The 27,294-nt window shown below is 39.3% G+C and overlaps 1 protein-coding gene across 5 annotated transcripts in view; it reads right to left on the bottom strand.

Moving 5' to 3' along the window:
* Positions 1–866: 866 nt before the first annotated feature.
* CWC27 (CWC27 spliceosome associated cyclophilin) overlaps positions 867–27,294 on the bottom strand; it is a 252,485-nt gene continuing 226,057 nt past the window's right edge. For 2 of the 5 annotated variants that reach the window (XM_028492936.2, XM_024120848.3), the window contains one exon: positions 13,306–13,743. In XM_028492936.2, coding sequence (XP_028348737.1) covers positions 13,581–13,743 — 163 coding nt within the window. In that variant the 3' untranslated portion in view covers positions 13,306–13,580. Of the gene's footprint in view, positions 1,112–2,816; positions 3,018–13,305; positions 13,744–27,294 lie in introns of those variants that run through there. The other 3 variants (XR_008618067.1, XR_008618066.1, XM_055086587.1) reach the window with 3 other exon arrangements.

The following is a 27,294-nucleotide window of genomic DNA, read 5'->3' as shown; positions in this document are numbered from 1 at the left end:
GCCCGGGGGAAGGGCATTCGACTCAGGTCAAAGAAACCCCAATCTTTTGAGGTAAACTATATGTCCAAATTACAGATGAGGAAACCAAAGCTCAGAGAGTTTAGGTGAATCATCTAAAGATTCCCAGCTATGGGCTTCCCTGGTGGTGCAGTGGTTGGGAGTCTGCCTGCTGATGCGGGGGACGCGGGTTCGTGCCCCGGTCCGGGAGGATCCCGCGTGCCGCGGAGCGGCTGGGCCCGTGAGCCATGGCCGCTGAGCCTGCGCGTCCGGAGCCTGTGCTCCGCAGCGGGAGAGGCCGCAGCGGTGAGAGGCCCGCGTACCGCAAAAAAAAAAAAAAAAAAAAAAAGATTCCCAGTTAGTTGGTGGCAGAGACAGAGCTTGAACTTTCGGCTGTTTGATTCCCAGGTGTGAGTTCTTTTGATGTCATATTTCCCATTTCAGAGGCCCTTTTAGTCCCAGAAAGGAGTTGAATACAAGTCGAAGAGTTGGGGTAGTGGTAGTGAGAGAAGTTTAGGGAGTGAATGATAGTCAATGCTAAAAGATGCAAAGGGCATTTATTTTAAAAACTCACATATTTGGGGTTGTTGTTTCAATTAGGTTCTTCATAGTCTGAGATTTTAGTATGTCCATGACATCTTAAAATCAACCTGAGTAGTAGGTAGGGGTATAATAAACCAAATCGGTGGAACCAGAGGATGATTAGGTTCTAAATTTTATTTTAATAAATAACTATTCCTACGTTTCCAGAATCATTTAAGAGGAAGCTGGTATAATTTTGTTAATATAGCCTTCACATTTTAGCAGTGTCTCTAAAGTGCTCACCAACTTGGTTGGAGGAGGAGATTGGCAGTGAGTTGGAGACCATGCCATACTTGTAACATGGGCTTGAGAGTCCAGTGAGGGAAAATTAAAGAAACTGACAAAGCACCCTTTGGAGGATGATGACAGAAATCCATGTATGAAAATAATCACACCTTGGGGATCTTGGAGGGTCTGTAAGCACTACCGATTACTCACCAGTTGTAAGATCTCCCAGCATTAATCCATTTTGGCAGTGGGAAGGATGTTACCACATGACTACATTGCCTGCTCGCTTCTTCCAAACTCCTGGCTGGAAAAGAAAAATGAGTGAATATTCACTTTGGACGATGGAATTGTTTCCTGTATAGAGTCTACCTCATGGAGGTCCTTCAGGCAAGTAAGCCAGGATTTGAAATTTTATTTTTCTGTTGACCACATTCCAACAAATTCTGAAGCATCTAAATCCTATCTTGGAAGCAGTTTCCTTAAAGTTTAACCAGACTCATGTCAGGCCAGTGACCACCAAGGTTATTATTTTAGCCTTATATTTTAAACGTTATGGAAATGTCAAACTTGGCCCCATCATATTGGATGAGAAGGGGGAAAAAAACTTCTTGGTCTTCAAGGTGCCATAACATTTTTAGGTCAATGTTTACTTAACTTCCAGCACATAAGATTGTTGGAAAAAAGTGCACTTGCAGAAAAACAAAATAAAACAATTTTTTTTCCCCTATTGGTGGGAGACATTTTACTTAGAAACAGTAAGGATAATGGGGGATAGAAGGCAAGGGGAACTGCATTCAGGTGCATGCAGGTGCTAGAAGAATTCTTTGGCCACCACAGATTTTGAAATGGCTCCTCTTCTTCAGGTGGTATTTGATGGGATTGTCATAAAAAAAAAAAAGCCCCATTATTAACTAATAAACCTCAGGAGGCACTGAGTGTTTGGATGTTTAAAGGAATGAAAGAGAGACAGAGAGAGGTAAGTGTACTATCCTAGCATATTACTAACCCTTGTCAGCAGAGAGGAGGTTTTCTTTGAAGAGAGGCACTAAACACATTTTCACATTATACCTACAGAGAGGGTTCACCCAGGAGCCAAAGGCAGGTTATGGACCACATCAGAATGTCATCCAGGAACACGATCTTCTCTTAGCTCAGTAGGTCATGAGGACCTCATTCTTAAACCTGGGACTGTCATCAGCCTGTGGAGAGACACTTTGGCTACTCATACAGCTCACAGGCCTGGGAAGAATGTCTTTGTTCTACATCTTACTGGGTGGCCATTGAATTGTAAGCCTGGTGAAGAACCATTTTCTTCAAAGTGTTGCAGACAGTTGGGGGCCAGAGGCAGAGGGCTGTGGTCCTGGACAGTGATGCTCAGAAGTCTGTTTAGTTACTGTAGAGTCTGAACTTCCAGACAGAGCTATTTCCTGAACAAGCCATGGGCCTCTGCAGGTGAGATGGAACATCAGATGGCCCAAGTCATAGATTACTGTCTTGTCACTAAATCTACTAGCCTGTGCCCCAAGTTTTACAGGAAAACAAGTATTTGCTGTGGGAAACAGTGAGGTGGTATAGGCTACGTCATATGGAACAGGCAGCACTTTAAGCTTCCACCTGTTAAATGCCTTGGCTCCAAAGACCATTTTATCTCAGGAAGTATTGACCAGATTCCTCAGAGCTAGAGTCTAAGAACAGAGTCCACAGAAAAGAGGAGCAGGACAAGAACTGCTGGTAGGAAAGGGAGTCAGGATTATGAGGTGGGAGGAGAGAGTTCCAAGAAGGCAGTGTTACTGGACCCTGTCTAGCCAGGCCACAACAAGGGTCCTGCCGCCCAGTGTTGTTTGAGCCCATGGAAGGAGACCAAGTTCGGTTCAGAAGCAAAGGAAAGCTTTCTTCTTTCATCAGAGGATGGAGAGGTGGACGGTTGGGCTCTAGAGCACAGGCTGTGGGCGGGGCTGCTTTATGGGGATCTCATCAGCAGGGAAGAGAGCGGGCGGGGTTCTCACCACCTGGAGCAGCTGTGGCTCAGGCTCCAGATCGCAGTGACTGGTGCAGCTTCTCCGGTCATGGCCCGCTGCCGCCATCTTGAATTGAGGTGTTGTGTGTAGTGCTTCTCCACACAGCTCACCAAGCTGGGGTGTTAGCACAGCGGTTCTGCGCTGGGAACTCTAATCCGATGTGTTAGGTGCAAGGCCTCTGCATACAACACCCTGCAGGCAAGGAAACTAGACTAAGCACAAAATAAGAGGTTAGACCTTATCCCCTGGATTCCATCTTATATTTTCCAGGGACCCCAGTGGGCTTTAGATTTGAGTTTGGCTGGAAGAATATCATGGATGATCTTCGAGAAAGCAGTTTTATAGAGTTTCTGTAGGACTCTAGAGCCTTTGGGCTGGGCTTGCGAATGGAGAGGGCTGACAGTGAAGGGGGTGAGAGAAAGGGCTGTCACGCAGAGCCGTGCTGTTGAGCTTTGCACAAGGGCACCACGTCACGGGGGATGTAATTCACATCATAAGCAATATAGGTTTGACATTTGTTATGGTGATTTTTCCTGCAGATGTGATAAAGTATCTTGTTCAAAGAAACTCAGTATGTTATCACAGTTTTCTGACATATGGAAGTAAAGTGTCTTGAGGAATGGGTGCCTTTTTCTAATTCACACAGAGGGACCAAATGGGCTAGCAATGGCCCTGAGGAAAAAAGCATGGTACTGGAAGCCATTGTATACCATAAATGATATTAAAGCAGTAGAATCAGTGAAATACTCTAAAGAGAATTTGTTTATTTCTTACCCTTATCAATACTGTGGTTGAGATGGAGGCATTGAAGGTTAGTATTTTTATGTGGAGGATAAAAGAAGATCATTGGAAATGAATCTTTCTCTTTGTTTTAACCTGTATCAGAATGCAAGGACTTTTTATGTTCTGAAAACTCCTCAGGGTTTTCTTTTGCAATCCTAGCTTGTCCTGACTCCTTCGCACTAGGGCATGAGACCATTTCCCATGGTTGCTAGATGAGATTTGAAAGTGGCAGGAGAATGGAAAGTGGGAAAGAATCACTACTCAAGTCAAAACCACTTGGGTTACATGTGAAACCCTTGATTGTTTCAAAAGCATCATTCAAAGCACAATAAAAGTAAGTTTGACTTTTAATCGTTACACCTTAGGTAATGAAGGGCCTCTAATAAAATTCTCCCAATTTATTCTTTTTCCTATATCCTTGGGAAAAGATTTAGGTGAGTGAGTTGAGTTTAAGGCAAATGGAGCCATAGCACCAGGAAAAAAAAAAAATCGACTAATCTTTCTTGTAGTAGAGTTAGTACTGCCAAAAAAGGGGTACCTAAGCGATTATATGTAGAGAACAAACACTCTAATCTTGATGTTATGATGGGGGACACTTCACTGATTAACTTTTTGAATAACTAGTTTGCTATCTACTAACTTGGAAGTATTTCTTACGAAAAGATGGCTGTGGGAAGGTTATATTCAGACACACCTGGATAAATCACCCATTGTTTCAGTGAACCCAACTGTTTTTTCTATCTGATAAATAAGTGACTCACTTAGCCTTGGAGCACTAGAAAGACTTACCAAGACCATTAATTATATTTTCCCATCATGTAAACATTTGTGTCCGGGAAGGTCTGTAGTGGGCAGTGCTGTGAATTGAGAACAGACAAGCTGTCCTATTTGTCTTCTGGGCTTCTAGGTTGACTGCATAGGTGTGCTTGACTTTATGCAGTTTCTATGAAAAATTCTGCATATCAAAGAACACAGTGAATTTACATAGGAGCTTATTACATAAAGGAAAGATTAAGAGATGTGTAAGAAAAAAAAATTTAAATCTGTTTTACCATTTTAGATTTGCATTTCCAAAGGATGCTTTTCATTCTATAGCTTTCCGTTTTAGGGCAGGATCTAAGTCTGATTTTCAGAAAACAGTCATCAGAATTAGTTGGGGGAGCTTGTTAAAAATCAAACAGAAAATCCAACAGATTTTTGGGCTCCCACACCAGATCAACAGACTTGTCATTTCTGAGGCCTGGGAAACTGATGTTAACAAGTTTCCTGACCCCTCCACCTTCCCCAGGGTGATATGGAACACGTTAATTTATTTATGGTCTCACATTCTGTGTTGTTTCTCTGGTGGGGGGGAAGGGGGAGGGCGGGGAGAGAGAGAGGGAAAAAGAGAGAGAGGGGGGGGGAGAGAAAGAGATTGATCCTCAGTTTTGTTCCAAACCATGAACAAAGAGAGTAACCTCTGTTGAAGTTTCCTTCCCTCCTGAAATGAACAAGGAAGCAGTTGAAGAAACGCCCGATTGTGTCTGTAAAGGGCACATAACTGGTTGTGTGGGCTGATAAGCCTGGGGCTGAAAATATTTGAAAATGCAAATTTGCAAAACGATGACTTGCATGGATATTTAGAATTTTTTTTACTAAGTGGGAGCACACTATCATAGTTCGAATCCTAGTAAATTAGAATTTGTGACTATTTATAAATAAATATAAACTCTATTCTTGTCTAGTAAGATATTTGGAATTTTAAAATATCTGCAAAATATCCAAGCCAAGAGTTGAACATTCCAAGGTTTCATAAATTAAGATTTAAAAAAATATGTAAGTTCTTGAATTCGGCCATTAATTGTGCCTGTTAACAGGCTTTTATAATGCTAACTAGGTAATATAGGTACTATATAATTTCTCTCAATCTCATCTCATCTGATTTATTCATACCCCTATACATCTTAGTTTACATTATCTGCTGTATAAAAGCAAATGTCATTACAATATTGTCTTTTTAGACTTTTCACTGAAATTGTGTCTACCTGACAATCTGAATCTAGCATTCTCAACCCCTTCATGAAATTGGACTTGAAGGGAAATCTACTTAGGTGGCTAAAATTAATAGGAGACCTTTCATGAGAGTTGTGTTTGTGGTCTCCAAGTTCTCCCTGCCTGTGGGCCTGGCTCTGGACTCTGGATGGAGGCTGAGGGGAGGGGTCTCTTGTGGATTCCTTCTTGGTTTACTACTGTAGTGAGGCTGACAGCAGCTGCTTTCCCAGGCCCGGAGGCTTCCAACCTTGGGGTGATGTGCAGTTGCACTTCCTTGTCTAGCCCATCATGACTTCCTGTTCTTTTACTGTAATGTTTTTCAGATCTGTTCCTTCCTGTTGCTTTCCCAAGCCTGACTCTGGTCCAGGCTCTAATTACCTCACACACACCTGCACTCTACTCACATCCTCTTTCCTGTCTACAACTTTTCCTCTCACCATATTTTTTTTTCACATAGTTGTTAGACTCCTCTTCCTTAAGCATCATTTTCATCACACTCCTCCTCCAGCAGCTTCCAACTGCATCAAATCCAAGCTCCAGGTCCCCTCTCATTGCCTGGACCATTATCTCCTTTATAGCTGGACCTCACTCCAGCCAAGCAAACGTCCTGACACTGTCTATACAATGCTACAACGTATGGTTAATTCAGTCAACTCTGTCAGATCTTCAGTTAATCATCTGGATGTTTTGTCTACAAGACGCCAAACATCTGGATTGACTGAAGAAATCTACTATGTTGATGGAGGGTTTTTTTTTTTTTAAACTCAGTTGACCAGATGTTTTGGCATTATGTAGACACATCACTGTCTCCTACATTTGTCTTAATGGCTTGTCCATATAACGTTCTTTTCACCTGGAACAGGACCTGTCTCCTCGATGCCATGTTCTCCCTTCCTTCCAAATTATGGTCAGAATTCCCTCCGCCACAAAGCAGTTCTAGATTAATCCCACTAAACCACAATCTTGGTTCCTTCTAGCACTCACTCAGTTTTTACATATATAATTCTTTTCAACTGAAATCACTGTGCTGTGTTTTTATTTTGGGGTGTTAGCCTCCTTTTCTACCTACTGGATTATAAACTCTATAGGTATATTAGAGGTGTATTGTAAAGCAATCTGGTTTGTGTAGCAAGAGGCATGGTAGTCTAGTGATCAGCTGAAACTCTGGATTCAGTCTTGTTTTAAATTCTAGCTGCTTTGCTTCCTGTGTGACCTGGACAAATTACCTAACTTTGCTAAGCCTCAAGTCTCCTCCTCATTTGTAAAATGGAGATAATAATGGAGCCTACCTCATAGAGTTGTTTATGAGGATTAAAAAGATTAATACAGATAAAGTGCTTAGAAGAGTGTCTGGCATAAAGTAAGGATCTGTTAAATGTTAGCTCCTATCATTATAAGCTTTGTAAAAGCTTGGTTTTCTTGTTTATTCCTTCTTTAGTCTGCGACAGGTAGGTAGGTAAGGCAGCTGATATTGTTCCCATGTGAGAGAGGAAAAAACTGATATTAAGAGGTTATATAGTTTTTCTGTTAAAGCAGTTGCATGTCTGAAGCCTTATAGCCTTGCGTTCTACACATTGCATGTTGGCCCTCAGTTCTTTCTAGTCTCAGGAATTAGAATATTGCTTTCTATAAAGAGCGGGTACTCAAGGAAGCCATATAGGTGTAAATGTGTTTTCCTACAGACCAGAGGTTTTCCCAAAACGGTCTTTGGATCTGTGCCCACCTGTGACAAAGTGGCTTATGTTAAAATGAGAAAAAGACAATGTAGTAAGGTTTTCCTAAAGCTAAATTTATTCAAATGTTAGAGCTGTTTCTGAACTGAAGTTATATCCTTCCTTCATTTTTAGTGTAAAAATGTCCTAACTTTATGAAATGATGGTAATATTAAGTGATAAAATATGGAATAACACTATATTGGATCTTGTTTTTTCATGGGGGGGATATACTGGTTTATTTATTCATTCAACAAATATTTATTAAGTGTCTACTCTTTGTTAGGCATGGTTCTAGGCACTGGATCAACAGTAAACAAAACTGACAAAAATCCTTGTCCTCGTGGAGGGCGTTCTATGGTGGGAGGTGAATGATAAACAATAAGTAATTAACATCTGTAAGGCTTGGTTTCCTCATCTGTAAAATGGTAACAAGGGTCTGTACCTACTTCATAGGGTTGTTTGTAAGAGTTAAATAAGTTAATAAGGCAGAGTGCTTAGGAGTTCCTAGTGCCATTGAATATAACTAGAGAGGGAGATTGAGAGGGACTGAGAATGTGGGGTGGGGATGGGCTGCAATTTTAAAGTAGAGTGGTTACTGTAGGCCTTATGGAGAAAGGGCCATTTGAGCAGACTTGAAGGAGGTGCGGGAGTCGGCCATTTGGACAGCTGGTGGATGAGTATTCCAGGTAGAGGAACTGGCCAGTGCAGAGCACCTGAGATGGACCACACCTAGCTCATCTGATGAAGCGCTGGACAGTTGGTGTGGCTAGTACAGTGAGTGATGGGGAGTGTAGTAAGGGAGGAGGTCAGAGATTGAGGGGAGGGTGTGGTGATTATCTAGAGCCTCCTAGGCCGTTGTGAAGATGTGGGCTTTTACTGTGAACGAAATGGGGAGCCATTGAAGGGTTTTGAGCAGAGAAGTATAACAATGTGACTTATGTTTTAAGAGGTTTCACTTGGCTGCTATGTTGTTAATAAATTTAGGGAAATAAGCGTGAAAGCAGGGAGACTGGTTATGGTGCTTTTATAAATAGTAGTCCACATGAAAGTTGATGGTCCTTTTGACCAGGGTGGTAGCAGTGGGAAGTGGTAAATAATGGTGAAATTCTGGATATATTTCAAAGGTAGAGCCAACAGATTATCATAACAGACTGGATATAGGGTGTGAGATGAAGACTGGAATCCAAACTATTTGGCCTGAGTAACTAGAAAAGTGGCATTGCCAATAGGGAAGATGGGGAAAAGCGCAGGTGAAGCAGGTCTGGTGGAGGAAGGGCTAGGACGTGTAGGTGAGTTCAGTTTTGGACATGTCAGGTTTGATGGGACATGAAATCCACATGATGGACATCAGGAAACTTCACTCTGAAATGGACCTAGGTCTCACAAAATAACATGTATAACTTTTCTAAATTAATTCAAAAATCACTTGTTGAATTCTTTAGTTGCTTGGGAGACAGTACCCATTCTTAGTCTATTCATTTACACCAATAATATAGTAAAAGTTTAGAACAGAGATAAAGTGGTCAGATTCCTCTTACTCTGAATAAAATATTTCCTCAAAAATTGCAAATTAAAGAACAGTTTACTCACATCATACGAAAAAGAGGTAATTCACAAATTTTAAGTTTATTCATAACTGTTGAGAACTAGCCATAGACTATATACTACTTTAGTCATTTATTTTCTATACATGATGCCCTTCATTTCAAATATATTGTTATTAAAACACTTGAATAATAAAGCTCCAACTAGATTAGTCAGAAAATAAATGGGAAAGTCACTTAAGAGTTTTCTGCTCTCAAAATTATCCTGATTATTAAAAAGTTCTGGAACTGCAGCAATGATTATCATTTCTGGCATCATGGAATGAGAAAATAACAATTTTCTAAAAGACAAAGAACACCTTCCTTTTGACTGGTGCTTTGAAGAGAGCCTCCCGAAGATGTTTTTGCTGATCAAGTAACAATGAATTAATATCATGATCTAAACTGAAAGGAATAATCCCCAGCAGATGTGGAAGAGAGAGACCAGATTCCTGTCTGCATTTCACTTAGAAGCCAGTCTTCCCTCCAGGTAGGATTCTCCATCCCTAACCCAAAATATCTTCCAAAAAAATATAAATGATGGATTTGTACATTATCACTTACAGAGAATAATTCAAAGAACTATAATTACATCTCCTTCCTTTCTCCCCCCTCTTTTCTTTTCTGTGAGATTTGGACTAAACTGAGGCAAAAAGGTGAGCGGAGGGAAAGAAAAATAAATGTGAGCCAGTGACTTTGGAAAACTCCCTCAACAGAGAATCTAAAGGTGCAAACTAGTCATAAAAAGCATAGGGTGCAGATGTTGCTGCAATTTAGAACTTCACCAAATTGCCTGAAGTAATCACATAAAAGAGAAATACTCTTGAAGGTTGTCATCTTGGAAAAAGGTTAAAAACCTTTGTGAGTTCTTTAGTGCCAGTGCAAGAGTTACTACATACGCTTTTAGCTAGCAATGAAACAGAATGGGAAAAATAACCAGTTGTATCCTGGAGCTACCTTTGGTGGCTTGAAATCAGCCACGGTGAGAGTATTTACACCACAGAAGTCAGCAAATGACGCAAATCAGGGCTTTTCTTGCTTTCTGTTTTTTCAGGGAGCCAATTTAGCTGTGCACCACTGAAAACTCTGCACAGGGATTAGCACAACCCTTAGCACCTGTGACAAAGATGTTCGAGTATAGCTTTGTCAAGGAAGATTTGGGGGAATAAATGAGTATTCTTCCTACAAGCAGGGGACTTCTAATACCCATCTTAAGTAAGATTTGGTGTTTTATTTCTCTAGGAATTCAGATTTCATCGAATCCTTATTAGAAAGGACTTCTCTAAAATATGGCTCCTGTTTCACCTCTCTTCATTAAAAGCTAAAAGAAAGGAGATAAAATATATGTGCGACAGGAAAACCTCCTGGCCTCTAGTAAGCAGAAGTGGTACCCCATGATAAGCTGTATAGAGTCACTGGAAAGGAGTCAAAGCCATAGAGAAACCAGACCTTTTTTTTTTTTTTGTGAATGACAGTGTTAAAGAATGTAACCCCTCTTAACTTCTCTACACCCCGTACATACAAATTGCTTATACTGATACAACCCTCAATGGTAACTCACTTCACACATCCATTTTCTTTCTTGTTATCGCCAAGATTAAACAGCATGTTGGGGCAATATTCTGCATTTATCTAACCTTTTCCATTCAGGCCACAGTGATACAACAGCACAGGTTTATGTACCTCACACGTCAGATCCTATCAAGAGACTTGGTAGTGACAGTTTGATAAGGACACCATAGCTTATTGAACTTGTTCTAAAAACAACAGCAGCAAACCACTCATCTCCTCACACTTTTTAATGACCTTTTTCTATGGTGTCCCCATTTTTAGATGCAGCAGATGCATTACTGACTGCATGGCCACAGAGCATACGGAGAGCTGAGGGCATGTGATAATGTGTGTTTTGATATTATACCATTAAAAATTCTAGAGCGATCTGCATTTCTTTAATTACCTATTGAGAAAGGAGAGGTCTAGAGGTAATTTTAACTTTCACCTCACTGACAGCTTCAACCAAAGTGAAAAAATGGCTTGTTAGAAAATGAGAAAAAAAAATTGCCAGGAGTTACTTTTCTCTCTGTTCTCCACAATGCCCAGCATCACCACAGATAACAAAGCAGACGGCTACCGGACTTCACTGTTTCAGGATAACATCGCTAGGGCAAGTACATAGAGAAAAATAAATCCAAAAAAATATAAAATTAGAATGAACTATACAGGCTAATTTTCTTACGTTTTCTCTTTTTTTGGTCTTTGAACTCATTTTATTTCTTTTTTGCAATTCACATGGCCCAAAAACGTTCCTGTGACATTTCCAAAGATTTTACTATAAGCACATTTAATACTATATATGACAGATAATTTAACCATGTTCTTAAGCTTTTAAAAAACTGTTATTGCTATTATTCAGTTAAATTCAAAATGAGTTTTATTATCATGGTGAAATTCTGTAAGTTTTATTATCATGGTAAGATTCTAATCTCTGTAGAATTTCAGATCTTTCTGCTCCTTGTAATTTAAAGCAGGATGAGGAGAATTCAGTAACCTGTTTTAATTTTGTTATTCAGTTATCTTTTTAAACCTATAAATACTAGTCTTCTGGTTGTGCCCTAGAGGCCTGTGGTTCCCTCTGTTTTAGGGATAAAACCACACTGTTTTAGGTGGACACAGTCTTGGAGGAATGGTAGAGAAACCTACGGGGTACTTCAATACAAACAGATCCAGTGGTAATACTTTTCATAATAAACAACAGAGACTTTGTGAGTTTAGAAAACAGCATTTTGCTTTGTGAACATCTGTAATACAATTGATATTACAGCGGTGAGGGAAAGATAGGGCACATTTCCAAACACTGGCTTATTTTTTGGTGGCTTAGTATCTGTTCCCTAGAACACCTTTATCATATCCCTCTCTTCCTCTTTGGAACTTTCTCCTACTTCTGAAGCAAAAAAGAAAGGGGGTGACCTTCTGTCTTCTCACCTCAGGTTCTAGATGTGATCATAAAGAACAAATTATGAAATATTTCAGGCATACCAAAGTGTAAAGAGAATAATATAATGAGGCTTGACCAACCAACATCTATCTTAAGAAATAAACACAAATGAAGCCCCTGTGTGTTCCTTCTGCCTCCCCAGAGGTAACCACTAGTTTTTATACTTTTGCTACATGTATACATCCGTAAACAATATATAACGGTGAGTTGTGTGTTTTAAATTTTTATATAGGAGGTTGCCTACTCCTCACATTATTTTTAAGATAAACTAATACACACGACTCTGGTTTATTACTCTTCACCGCTTACAAAGTATTCCATAGCATGGATGTATAATAACTTATTTATCCACTCTTAGGTTGATGCTTCAACGTGTATTTAGTACAGGTCCCCTTGAGCGATGTGTGAGAATTTCTTTAGGCAACAGACCTAGGATTAGAAATTTGGATCACTGGATATGAAGATTTTTAACTTCACTAGATATTGCCAGTCTCCAAAGATTGGATCACCAGCAGTGAAGCCAGCGGTCTGTTTAACAAGCCCTCTATGATCAAAGTTTCAGATTCATTAGTCTGGATGGGGATAATGGTGGGGGGCAGTATGGCAGGAATTTGAATTTCTAACATGGCCGTCAGTGATGCTGCTGCTCTAGTGTAGTGTCTGGGGCTACGTTGTGAGAGCAAGTGCTATAGAGAAAGCCTGTTGGATTCCATTTCAAAAGAGAGAGCTGATGAGACACTACCTGAAAAGACGTGGCTGGTGAGGTTTTACTAGGTAACTGGAAGTTAACCTGTGGTATAATCTTGGCATTCAGATTCTAGAAAACACTGACTAATAGTACAGATAATATATAGTAAATAACCAGCATGACTGATTGTCTTAAAAGGCTAAATTCTTAATGAGTTCTATTGCCAGGATGGGACCTCTGCATGTGCTCCGGCTGTTGCTGTGCTGAGAAGGGCAGAGGAGTTGAGCAGGTAGCCCGGGGTCAGGCCAGGGCGTGCAGTAAGCTTGGCTGACATTACTTAGTGTGTTATTGTCTTGACTGCATCAGTTAAACCCAGGCATTGGCCTAGATGCAGGCGTGAACATTCACTTAGGGGTTCCTTAAGATTTAAGGCTATTGAGTCTTACTGATTTGGCTATTTTTAGATACTTGTATGCAAAACAAAACCATCAATCTTTATATTACATAATTTAAAAATCATATTTCAAAGTTAGTGCTGTGGTAACAGAATGCCATAGAGGTTTCCCTTAAATATTCTTTTAAATATTCTTTTTGTAAAGATGTCTTATAAAAAAATCTTGAAAATGAAGCCTTCACATATTTTAGGGTAAAAAGATACAAACAGATTTGTACATTCTGCAAATGGTTAACATGTAAACTAGAAGGAAAGTGATTTTATTTCAGATTTAGCAATATACAAGCTCAATTAGGGGCAAAAAAACATGTACCAGTAACCAAAAGCATTTGCTTACATCATTCCACGATGTACATAACAAGATAATTGTTTTTCAAAACCAGACAACAAGTTCAAAAATGCTTCTTTTCTCACCCTTAAGTGACGCTGTTGGGAACAGTGGCTATTTTAAGGCCATTTATTGCAGGCACATTTCCAGCTAGTTCTGGTTTATCATTACTCTCATTTTATCTTCTTTCTTTTTTCTCTCTCATCAGCTTTTTGCTTTCTTCCCTTCTTCTTTTATTCACTGGGTTCCGAGGATCATAGATTTCAAATGTGTCTGAATCTTGCATGCTTGCATCTTTCACTCTTCTGCTTTTATCCTCAAACTGAAGTACATGCGACATCCTAAAGTGGGAGAGAGATCATTCACTGATTTTTGCATGAGAAGTGAAAGTAGAAATTCTACACTACACTTGTCTTGGCATGATGAACCAAAAGGGTACAAAACACCAAGATGGGTTTATATTGTTTACTGGTGCTTATACCACATGGAAGCCAACTTCTCAGAAAACACTTAAATTTGAAAAACATGTCTGGAGTTTGTTTTGTTGGTTTGTATTTCTAGTAGTGAGTCTCTTTGCTTCAGACTTCACTCGAGGTTCCTTTCCTGATGGGAGGTTAAGAGTTCCACCCAGAAGTCTTCCTTCAACTAAACTCAGGGAACATTCTTCCAGCTTCCTTTAAAGAGCACACTCAGCCAGGTTGCAGAGCAAAACTCCCGACATTAAACCAGCCCTATCGGGTTTTGTTTTGTTTTCAGTAGTTAAACGGGTCAAGTAGGGAATGTGTTCAGAAAATTCCTGTTCAAATGGTGTTATGAATCCCTTTTCTGGGGAATTGCTGAGTTTAAAAAATTTTTTGTACAAAAAGAAACTGAGCTTTTGGCACGGCTCCATGGACTAATTTCCTCCTCCTACTGTTGATTACAGCAAATCTAACCACCCTGCTTTCCTACTTTATCAAATGCTTACTGGTCTTAAGGTCTCAACATGTGCTTGAATCCTAAGTGGTTGTAAGCTGGCTATGCTTAGCAGCGGAGAAATATGTAAGTGATTAGCTCTGCCCCCCATTAGGAGGTGCCGGGAATAAATAGGGAGGTCCCAAAACCAGATTCTAGGGCAGGTGAATGAATTTGGAAAGAGGAAAGTTCAGTTTTTATATATAAACAAAACTACTAAGGCTTTCCCCACTAAATATTTAAGCAATTTTAAAAATAGGCACACCCAACACTTTATCACAGCAGATGGGGGTAAACCGCCTGAAGGGTTAACACTCCCCACATGTCAGTTGTAACTTGCAGATGAAACCCACATATTACAGTGATTTCTGTTTCCCTATATGAGCAGAGATTGGGCAATAGGTACTAGAAGAGATTCCCCTACCCTTTCTTCCTCCACAAATGCGGAGGGAAGTTTACTTTTGTTAAAAATTCCCATGGATATACTTAGATTTTGAAGAATCCTAAAACGATTTTGTGAGGGAAATGAAATGTTACAATATTAATGATAGTACAATTGCAAAGAGTTCAGTAGGGTTGACTGTTCACCAGGTTGACAAGTTTTATCTTACCACCTCTTCCTTCCCAGAAAAGCTTATTAGAATGCAATGAGTATGAGTGACATTATTATGTGGATGAACTAGAGTCTACTTTTATTTAGTGAGGGAAAGCACATTTGCATTTCTATACTTTATTATTAATAATATATTATTTGCATCAGATTTCATAACATGCAATGTCACACATGAGAACTGCTGACTTTTTATATTTCCATGGACTTAACCTTGGAAACAACCTCATTTAGAAAGTGCAGCATAGGATTATTGCTTATTTAGATGGAGTACTTAGAGTCTGATTTTCTTGTGCTTTCAGTTTTCTACACTGTTTGAGTATTAGCGTCTGAGAATAAAACAATCCCCAACTCCTAGCAAAAGGATAATTATTCTCCAGCCATGGTAGCAAGTGACCACTATAACCAGACTGAATCAATCAAACAGGATTTAATCAATTAATGGTGACTTGCCTAGGCCAAAATGATCAGTGATAACTCACTTCAGTAAATACACCTCTGAAAGCCAAATAATCAGTGACAGCCTCATGCTTTTGAAAGTTGGCCAATCAGTGGCAGACCCACGCCAGTGACATGCTTCTGAAAGCCAGCCAATCACCAGCAGTCTCTCCTGAATAATGGTGCTTCTGAGGCTGATATTAACCCCTAAACAATCCCTGACCCCAAAACTCTACATAACGTTTGCAACCTGCTTTGCTCAGAGAGACTGTGTCTAAAAGCAAGCTCTTTCTTATTTAAGTAATAAACTGAGCTTTTTTTTTTTTTTCAGGTGGTGGTCTTTTTCTTTGATACTCCTTACAATCTATGCAGCATTCCCTAGAGTGAGCTCTTCAGAAATTGTAAGTGTATTACCACTGATGAGGACTAAGTTTAGAAGTGTGGCAGGACTGTCCTGTTAAAGGTCCTTATCACACGTCATGGGGAGCCCAGACTCCTACACTGTATTTCGGTAAGCGCGCAGCAGCTTTCCAAATGATTTGTGATGATGCCTAACCCCAAACCAGAAAATAGCTGGAATCATATTCCCTTTAAAACAATTTTATTCAATACTCCTATACTGATATAAAAACCACTATATTAGTTAACTTATTAATACTTTTCCATATACACATTCTTCTATTTTAAAAATTATCCTTTTCTCTACCCCAAAAGACAGATGGGTCTTTTGTTATAATCATTTCTAGTAGGGACTGTCCATGTTTCAAAAATGACTTTACCAGAATTTGTCAAATAAAACCATAAAAAGGCAACTTCCTCCTTTCTATGCCATGAGAGGATCTTACAACTACTAGATTTAGTTGGCTTTGGTATAAGAAATGAAATCTAGACATGTGAACAACAGTACAAAGTCCACAAAAAGAAACAGATTCTCCTACAAATCTGAAAAAAACAGAAAGCTGTAAAGTAGCTGTCTTTTTCAACTGTTTGTTTCATACACCACTGCACTAAACAAGTCCAACATTTTGATTAATAACAAACCTAAACCCAGAGGAAAGAAGGGGCTATCAGCTTACAAATTACTTCAGCTTTAATATCATAATGCTTAGCATGGCTGGTTACTCAGCATAATATTTAATCTTTAATTGAAATAAAAACATAATCAAAATGCTTCACCCATTTATCTTTCAACATGCTTCGGTCACTTCATTTTAAAAAGCAAAACCAAACAGTTATTATGATTTTCAGCATAATAAACTCCTGACCTGTGTGACTTCATAAATCACAGACTGCATGAATTGAAAGCATGCCCACATTTTACAGTCTCCTGTGAGAATACATATGCAGACTTATTATACAGACTTAATTCAAGTACATAAGGTCTGGTAGTTTACAACCTTGTTTGTACCAATAACTCAATACTATCCACTCTGTGACTGGTCATAGAATTGGCCCAACAAGAGCAGTGAAGCTTTTGGAATCACACACTGATCATTTACATATGAAAATTTTAGAACTTGTTCATTTGAAGGCAAAGACAAAAGTTTAGTTCTGATTAATAACAGTTTTTCATAAGATCAGATTCTCAAGTAAGAACATTGACTTTAGTGGTTATAGAAATATGGAGGCTTACCATTTTCATAGAGGCTGTGTATGACCAGGCCACTCAAGATGGCGGTTCTCTTGCTCTCCATACATCCCCTGCTCAACCAGTCCCTACTTCACCTACTCACATGACTGATCTTCTTCCCTCTTAATCACAGAGCCTTAACGGTAACTGCCTACGTGTTTGCCCTGTCCCAGGTGGTTATCGTTCTAATGCTTAGACCAGAACCACTCCACCAAGCTAGGTTATCAAAGGGAAACATCTGCCCCACTGACGATTGTTAACCTGAGGGGCTGAGAGGGACATGCTCCTCTGCTGGTTTCCCTGGTAACTGATGAGCCAACCTGACATCAATTCCCCCTATAAATGGTAACCTCCTTCTCCCCTGCAGCAGCTAAGATTGCTGCTGCATCCTGTCTGCCGTCTGCCTTATAGGTGGGGTGTCACTCCAGGACATTTTGCTTCTGACTTGTAAGATTCCCTATCCAGTACACCTTGGATGTCTCTTTCGCTGTTTCCAGGCTCTTTCTTTGGTCTCACGGTTGGGCAACTACAAGGCTTGCAGACCTGAGGGGTACAGCCCCAAAACAAGTAAGTTTATTCTTTTTCTTTCTTGTATGAGACTGTGTGGAATTATAATCAAAAGTAAACAAGAGAGTCTTTGAAAAGGACCTGGAGCTTGACTAATTTGACATCCATTTTTAAAAACTCTCATTTAATTGTAAAATAGATTTAAGATATGACAGCAGTTAACATTAATTGGGAAAGCAAGAGAGGTATAATTCTCAGACATACAGTAAGTAGTGCAATATAGAATTCCAATATTAATAACTCATTTCAGGCTGAAATGCATTTAAATTATTTATGCTTATGTAATATAAACAGCTATCTTTTCCATCAGAAATTCTATAAACCACTCTTTCCCATTTCCAAGTCTCCCTAATATAGGAACTTACCACCCTACCCTTAGATTGTTGTAGGAGTCTTAACTGTTTTATGTCTGTACTATTTCTCCTTCCTCTAACCTCCAAAGGTTCTAAAATAATCTTTCTTATACATCTCCTTTTAGCATCCCTTTGACCAGAAACTATCGGCTATTGTATTCCACTGAAATAGCTGAGCCCGACCCTTAAAACCCTCAAACGACTGGATCTTCCTATCTCACCAACTTAATTTTGTTTCTTTCATCAACTCTCACCATTTTGTAATTGCCTGTTCACTTAGTTGTGAACATCAGTTATTTGAGACAGTTTGAGTCTTGTTCACAGTTGAGTTCTCAGTGCTCAGAATGGTGATTGGTGCTGGCAATCAAAGCCTTTAAACCCTCTGTATTGGCCAGGACCTCTGGCTGGAACTAGCTGGTTTGCTAACCTAACAGTTAACCTTCTTTTGTGGGCAGGGACTGTCTTTTATTTCTATGATAAACTTTTAAAATGTCTAACAGGTTCTGCAGAAAGTCTGGAGCTCTTCACAGGTCCACCTTTTCATGACCTCTCATAGCTCAGCACACACTGATTGCTGCTTTTCCACTGCTCTCAGATCAGTGATGGCTAGTTTTTATTCCTTGTAGACTGTGGTGGGAGCATGCCTTATGTTCTTTCCCATTTCCTATGGTACCTAATGTAGAACTAGATAGGATTTCTTTTAAAGCAATATTTCTCAAAGTCCAATCCCAGAGCCCAGCAACAAACGCAGGCTGCACATTACAATCACTTGGGTAGTTTTAAAAACTATCAACACCAGGCCTCCACCTCTAGAGGTACTGATTTAATTGTCCCAGGATGGGGCTCTAGCATCAGTAATCTAAAGTTTTTTTCCTGGTCATCTAAAAATCCAGCCAAAGTTAGGACCACAGCATTAAAGTTTAAGAGTCTTTAGGCTTTCAGATTGAGTTCATTAGCCGTTTGTTCTGGCCCCTTCAGAGATGAAGAACAGCTGGTTCCTAATGACAAACTACTCACATACTTAAAGAAGCTTAAGTGGCTTCTGAGCCTATTTTAACTGAATAATCTCAAGTGTATTATCCATTTCTTAAATATTGTCTGAGGAAAAGGCAAGGAGCTACACTGAATTATTCATTCAACAAATATTGGAGCCTTTTTCTGTGTGAGACCCAGTGTCAGACAACAGGGAAATAAAACCAAATAGGACCCAGGCCCTGCTCTCCTAAAGTGAACAATCTGTTAGGGGAGATGAACACACAGGCACCAGAACAAATGTACATTTTGGAACTGCCTGCAAAATGGGAGGGCACAATTAGAAGAGCATCCTCTGACATAACAGTCTGTGAAGAGCTTTCACATGTCTGGTATTGTCTTCACAATAACTGTATGGGGTAGGTGGGAAGTATGTTATTCACCTCCATTTCACAGGCAACCTGAGAGATTCATGGTCAAGAAACTTGTAGCTGGTAAGTAGTTGACCAGGTACTTGACTGAATGTCTTCAGAGGTAACAAACTTTCATCTTGTGAAGGTGTATTTAACTTCAGGAATAAATCAAAAGTTAATTCAGTGCTAAGTCTAGTGAATAGGATAAAAAATATCAGATCGGGCAGTGCTTATTTTGGAATACAGCATTTTGAAAAGGCAACTATAGAGAGACAAGAATGATAATCTGTGTGGCTCCCAGGCTGGCCTATAATGCAATTAGAAAAGGAGTTCCAAAAATGTCTTGAGCCATGTGGGAGGCTCTTTGGGAAAAGACACCTCACTACTAGGTGAACACTTGCTTTAAAAAAAAGGCAATTAATTTTCACTGTAAATTTTTATCCCTTTATTGCCTTTAATCATTGCTCTCTGGAATTAGTCCCAATTTCTCCCTATACATCCTAAAATGAGGATGCTAGGTAGGGACACACCATTCAGCTGGAGGTCCAAGAGGAGCAGAGCCAAAGAGCCTGACACTCTAAGGGTGGATGTCTGGCAGTCTCTTCGCAGGCATCAAATTACTAAGGACTGCCTTTACGGTTGATGATGATATCCAGGTATTTTCTGTTACATAAATATTTTTCAAAAATTCAGATTTAGCCAGGAAAACTGTCCTGTTTTGAATCCTTCGATGGTTCCCTATTGTCTAAACAATGAAACCCAAATTTCTTACGTAGCCTCTACGACTTGGCTTTTGTTCCTCTCTCTAAGCTCCTATGTCATCTTCACATCTTATGCTCTAGACATCCTGAATTACTTGCAGTTTCCTGTACAGAACGTGCTGTCTCCTGCCTCCTTGCTGCCTCTGTATGGTGATATACTTCTCTCCCTGCTTCAGTTGAGGTGTCATCCCCTCTGGGAACCAGTCCCTGAATCCTCTACTGGCCTGTCCTGATCTTTTTCCAGGAGGGTTAAGGTCCTCTTCTGTACCTGTCTTAGTTTAGCCTCCCTCACTAGATTGCAGATGGCTCTGTTTTATTGGCCTTTGTAACAGCACCAGTCACCAAGCCTTGACAGAAAGAATGCCCTCAATAAATGCTGAATGAACACATGTTTCTGGGTAGCCAGTAACCTCTAAAAACGGGGTTTTGTTCACCTTTCTCCTTGAGTATCAATAGATAATTCCAAATTATTTAGCAATTTCAGCTGACCCTTGAACAACATGGGTTTGAAATGTGCAGGTCCACTTACATGCGGAGTTTTTCAGCAGTAAACACTATAACACTATATGATCTGTGGTTGGTTGATTGTGCAGATGTGGAACTGCTTCTGTGGAGAAACCCAGGTACATGGAGGGCCAACTATAAATTATAAGCGGATTTTCAACTGCACAGAGGGTAGGTGCCTTAAACCTCCACATTGTTCAGGTGTCAACTGGATGTTTATAAGCCTTTCAGTTTTCCAGATAAGTAACTCTTCTTTCAAACTCTACAATACTAGAGAAAAGGCTAATAGCCTAAGACCTAAAACCACATATTTCCACCACCATTAAGTTTATGCTATAAAACTCCAACAGATCTTTCTCAAATGAGCCAGTTAAACTGCCTAATGATTGGTATTTGTCTTCTGTACTCAGCCTTAGAGGTATAAGGTAGAGGAAAAAAATGCATATATTGTCCTCAGACAGCCTTCCTCTACTTGGGTTGAAAGGCCCCGCCTTTCTTTGTGAAACTTTGTCACCTACATAATTTGCCTTTAGTGTGTTGACAGCTTCTCATTTCTCTGTTCAGTTAGAATTCTTAAGAAACCCAACTAAATAATCCCTGATTATTAAGTTATCGTTCTTAAGGGACTATGGATAGAAACTTAAATGATCTAGTTTATAAGTTTTCTTTTTTCTTTTTCTTTTGGTGGGAGAGGGCTTGAAAGGAGACTTGTATTTGAAAAGCAAAAAGAGGCTTAATTTTTTTTTTTTTTTTTGCGGTACGCGGGCCTCTCACTGCTGTGGCCTCTCCCGTTGCGGAGCACAGGCTCCGGACGCGCAGGCTCAGCGGCCATGGCTCACGGGCCCAGCCGCTGCGCGGCATGTGGGATCTTCCCGGACCGGGGCACGAACCTGTGTCCCCTGCATCGGCAGGCGGACTCTCAACCACTGTGCCACCAGGGAAGCCCCCAAAACAGGCTTTTTTAAAAAGAAATTTCAGTGAGACAAAATAATTTTTAAGTTTAACCCACATTTGATCCTTTGAAAAAACCACACCCTGCTCTGTATCAGAGATGGGCCACAGCATACTTCTGTCCATGTCACTTCTCTGGAATGCCCTACGACCTCCTTCCCACTGGTTTATGTCCCCTGAGCTTCCAAAGCCCAATTTAACTGCCATTTCCTCCTAAAAATCTGACTGCCTTGGGCCTCAGGACCTACTTTTGCCTTTGAATTTCTCTAACGCCTTTTATGGAAGCTTTTGCGGATTGAAGTCAGAAGACCTGGGTTTGAGTTAAAATTTAGTCATTCAGTGTTTCTGTAGGAAAGTCACATTGCTCTTCGGGTCTCTGTTTCCTCATCTGTGAAGAGGGTATGGTAATAAGCACCATATTTACATAGTTAGAACGAGGTTCAAACATCATGCCTACAATTGTGGTCCAAACACTTACCATTTTAACTTATTTTGTATTTTGTGTGTATGGGTGTTAATATAAAGTGAGCTTGTATATATTTATCATTTTTATACTACTCTATTAAACTTCATACCCTTTTTCAAAGTGTTTTCATGTACATTATCATACCAAACTTATTTGATCTCACTTAACTGTAGGTTTATATGTGTATTTATAATATGTCCTGTCTACACTATGCCATAAGCCCTTGAAAGGGCAGAAGCTATTTACAGATTGAAAGAATTACAGAAATCTTATTTTTACAACTTCAATAGCATGATTAACCTACATTCACTGTCTTTGTATGTTTTTTCTTTGTGCAAAGTAAAGCAATCCTTAGAGGCAAAAAGAAAAAAACAAACAAAAAAAATTACCTGTAACTCCATAGCTTATCAATAACTACTGTAAACATACAGGCACATCGCTTCCTACACTTTGTTCTATGCATGTCTAAATAAGTATACATACTTATAGTAAGTCCCCTACATATCAACCTTCAAGTTGCAAACTTTCAAAGATGAGAATGTACATTCGCCTGTCCAATCGTGTAAGTTAGTTCACGTGTCTGGCGTACATTATCACATGTGGGTATCCTCTACAAGTGGTTGTGCTTTTGTGTACTTTACTGTACAGTACTGTATAGAGTACAGTAGTATGGTACCTTTATTTCAAGCCCAGGATGTCCGGAAGCAAGCGTAAAAGCAGCTGTGATGTAGCTGGTACTGCTAAGAAGCGCCAAGCAATAACGATGGAAGCAAAAGTGAAAATAATTGAGAAAGTGGAGCGAGGCGAAAAGATGGTAGACGTCGCTCGTTCTTATAATGAGGAGCTTACTAATGAAGACCTGATGGAATTGCAGGCCCAGAGAGAGGACTAAGAGAGATAAGAGGAAGAAGAAGTAACTGAAGAACTGAAGAGATTCATGACACAGGAAATGGCAAGGGGAGTTTCTTTATTTGAGGAGGCACTGTTAGTTTTTTGAGGCACAGGACCCGAATGTAGAACAGGACACGAAGGTTGCAGCAGCCGTTCAAATGCAATCCAGTGCTACCATGTCATCTATGATGAGGAAAAACACAACTACTACCCAGACATCACTGGATCATGTTTTCAAGAGGGTAGATAGAATTGAATCCAGCAAGGAACCAGAACCTGTGCCATCAACGCCAGGCATGAGTGACATTGCAGCTTGCCCTCCGTCTCCTGTTGCTGACGCTCCTTCAGCTCTACCATCTCCCACCTCCTGTCCCTCCTCCAGTCAGTAACTCTTCTTGCTTGTTCACTCGGTGCCAGCCCCTGGATGCCAGCTGTTGTACTGTACTACTGTACTTTTCAAGGTACTGTACTGTAAGATTAAAAATGTTGTCTTTATTTTTTATGTTTGTTTTCTATGTATTATTTGTGCAAAAAGTATTATAAACCTATTACAGTACAGTACTATATAGCCGATTGTGTTAGTTGGGTACCTAGGCTAACTCTGTTGTACTTAACGAACACATTGGATTTACGAATGTGCTCTCAGAACTTGTTGGTATGTAGGGGAACTTACTATATATTTGAATGGGTCATAATGCATATATTTTACAATTTGCTTTCATACCGAACTACACCACAAACATCTTTTTAATAACTATACTTTTACATCATTGTATTCATTGCCTAATATTTGGTCCTATAGATAATTTAAAATCCACCCTATATTAGGATTCTTAGTCTTGTTCGAATTTCTACCTTTACAAACATTACTGCAAATAATATCTATGTGAAAAATATTTGGATTTTCTTATTTGTAGTAAATGTTTCGGGGGGGGGGTGCTGGTTCAACATTCTTTCAGTAGATTGTTCTCTTCCTTTCAGAAATGACCCTTTCCCACTGTCAGCCCATGTGGTTGGGACCCCCTTGTCCTTGTCTGAGGAAGGGAACACACGGTATAGGCCTGTGCAGACTAACCAGTGATTAGATCAGGGAATGGGCATTTGAATCTGGCAAGGTCAAACAGAACTGGCTCAGGACTTTTTCTGGAACTATGGGGTTGGCCATAATGGAAACATAAGCCCAGAGCTTCTGGAGGCCACCTCCTGGGTGGGAAGCCTGCCTATGGAATGAGAGGAAAATGGAGCCAGAAGACAGAGGTTCCTGACATTGGCTGCACTCTGACCCAGCTATGCCCTAGCTCCAGTTCTTAAGCTTCCCATGCTGATAAACCCCCATTTTTAGTTGAAGATATTTCTGTCATCTGTAATAATCTTTACTAACGCTTAGGATAAATTCCTATAAGTAGAATTCTTAGGTCAAAGATTTGTACACTTTTAAGGCACTTGATACATATGATCTAACTTCCCTTCAAAAAGGATATACCAATTCATTCATCAGCAGAGTGCCTTATTTTGTCTTGATTAATAAACTGATTTTTGTTTTCATTTCCACCCCCATAATGTTTTTGGCTATTTGTATTTCTTTTGCAACATGTATATTTGTGTCCTTTGCCCATTAAAAAAAAAAAGGGCATACTCATCTTCTCCTTATGGATTTGTGAGAATTAATATATTAAGAATATAAATCCTTATTTATCACATAAACTACAAATAGACTTTGTAGTTTGTCATTTGTTTTTTGAGTTTCACCTCCTATCTTCCTTCTATCTATCCCTCCTTTTCCCTTCCTTCTTTGCTTCCATACAGAACTTTACAGTTTTTTATACAGTGCTAGTGAGTAGTGCCTTCCTGTAAGTCTGTCTTTAGAGTCATACTTAAGAAGTCTTTCCTCACATTAAGACCATGTAAATATCCACCTATATTTTCTTCTAGCACTTTTACAGTCCTTTTTTCACTTGTTAATCTTTTATCAATTTAGAATTTTCTTTCAGTATTTGGGTAAGATAAAATTGTAATCTCTTTTCCCCAAATAGTTACTTAGTTGTCCCAATTTCATTTCTTGAATAATCTACCGTGTACTGTTTCCCACTGCTTCAATTAACATAGTTTTGGCATCTTACTGAGAAAGATCATTACCTTCTTACTCTTGGAAAAAACATTTCTCAAAATTTATTTTATTTTTATTTTTAGAAGAGGTTTACATTTACAGAAATGCTGACCAGATAGTACAGTTCCCTTATACCCCTAAACCAATTTTCCCTATTACTATCTTACATTAATATTGTACATTTCTTACACTTAATGAACTAACACTGATCTCTTATTAAGTTTATTTAGATTTCCCTAGTATTATGGACTAAATTACATTCCCCCCAAATTAGATGTTGAAGCCCTAACTCCCAGTGTGACTGTATATGGAGATAGGGCCTTTAAAGGAGGTAATTAAAATTAAATAAGGTCATATGGGTAGGGCCTTAATCCAAGAGAACTGATGTCCTTAAAAGAAGAGGAAGAGACACTAGGAGCACATACACACAGAGAAAAGGCCATGCAAAGAAATGGTAAGAAGGTGGCTGTTTTGTTGATTACAACAGAAATCAACCCTGCTGGCATTTAGATCTTGGACTTCCAGAACTGTGAGAAAATATATTTGTTGTTTAAGCCACCCAGTCTGTGGTATTTTGTTATGGCAGCCCTAGGAGACTAATATGCTTAACATTTACCTGACATCCTTTTTTCTGTTCTAGGATCCCATTCAGGATACCACATTAGATTTAGTTGTCATGTCTCTTTAAGCTATTCTTGGCTGTGGCAATTTCTCAGAATTTCCTTGTTTCTGATCACTTTGACAGTATTTTTAAAAATTGAATTATAGTTGATTTACAATGTTGTGTTACTTTCAGGTGTATAGCAAAGTGATTCAGATTCAGATTCTTTTTTTTTCCCATATAGATTATTGCAAAATATTGAGTATAGTTCCCTGTGCTATACAGTAGCTCCTTGTTGGTTACATATTTTATATATAGTATATATATGTTAATCCCAAACTCCTAGTTTATCTGCCCCCCACCTTTTCCCCTTTGGTAACCACAAGTTTGGTTTCTATGTCTGTGGGTCTATTTCTGTTTTGTAAATAAGTTCATTTGTATCATTGGAAAAAGAATTCCACATATAAGTGATATGATATGGTATGTCTCTTTTGCTGTCTGGCTTACTTCACTTAGTATGATAATCTCCAGGTCCCTCCATGTTGCTGCAAATGGCTTTATTTCATTCTTTTTAATGGCTGAGTAATATTCCATTGTGTATATATACCACATCTTCTTTATCCATTCTTCTGTCAATGGACATTTAGGTTGCTTCCATGTCTTGGCTATTGTAAATAGTGCTGCAGTGAACATTGGGGTGCATGCATCTTTTCGAATTATAGTTTTTCTCTGGATCTGTGCCTAGGAGTGTGATTGCAGGATCATATGTAGCTCTATTTTTAGTTTTTTAAGGAACCTCCATACTGTTCTCCATACTGGCTGTATCAATTTACATTCCCACCAACAGTGTAGGAGGGTTCCTTTTTCTCCACATCCTCTCCAGCATTTGTTATTTTAACGATGGCCATTCTAACTGGTGTGAGGTGGTACATCACTGTAGTTCTGATTTGCATTTCTGTAATAATTAGTGATGTTGAGCATCTTTTCATGTGCCTTTTGGCCATCTGTATGTCTTGTTTGGCGAAATGTCTATTTAGATATTTTCTCTATTTTGTGATTGGGTTGTTTGACATTAGATATATGAGCTGTTTATATATTTTGGAAATTACGCTCTTCTGGGTCACATAGTTTGCAAATATTTTCTCCCATTCCATAGGTTGTGTCTTCATTGTTTTTTTTTTTCTTTCTTTTTTGAATTTTTGAATTTTATTTATTTTTTTATACAGCAGGTTCTTTTCGTTCCTTTTTATGGCTGACTAATATTCCATTCAAATATTATGGACAAATTATCCATTCGTCTGTCAATGGGCATTTAGGTTGCTTCCATGACCTGGCTACTGTAAATAGTGCTGCAATGAACATTGGGGTGCATGTGTCTTTTTGAATTATGGTTTTCTCTGGGTATATGTCCAGTAGTGGGATTGCTGGGTCATATGGTAATTCTATTTTTAGTTTTCTAAGGAACCTCCATACTGTTCTCCATAGTGGCTGTATCAATTTACATTCCCACCAACAGTGCAAGAGGGTTCCCTTTTCTCCACACCCTCTCCAGCATTTGTTGTTTGTAGATTTTCTGATGATGCCCATTCTAACTGGTGTGAGGTGATACCCCATTGTAGTTTTTTGTTTTTTGTTTGTTTGTTTGTTTTTTGTGGTATGTGGGCCTCCCTCTGT

This window comes from Physeter macrocephalus, chromosome 8 (assembly GCF_002837175.3).
Source record: "Physeter macrocephalus isolate SW-GA chromosome 8, ASM283717v5, whole genome shotgun sequence".
NCBI lineage: Eukaryota > Metazoa > Chordata > Mammalia > Artiodactyla > Physeteridae > Physeter > Physeter macrocephalus.
Note: the sequence above shows the minus strand (reverse complement) of the source record. Positions and strands in the feature narration are given on the sequence as shown.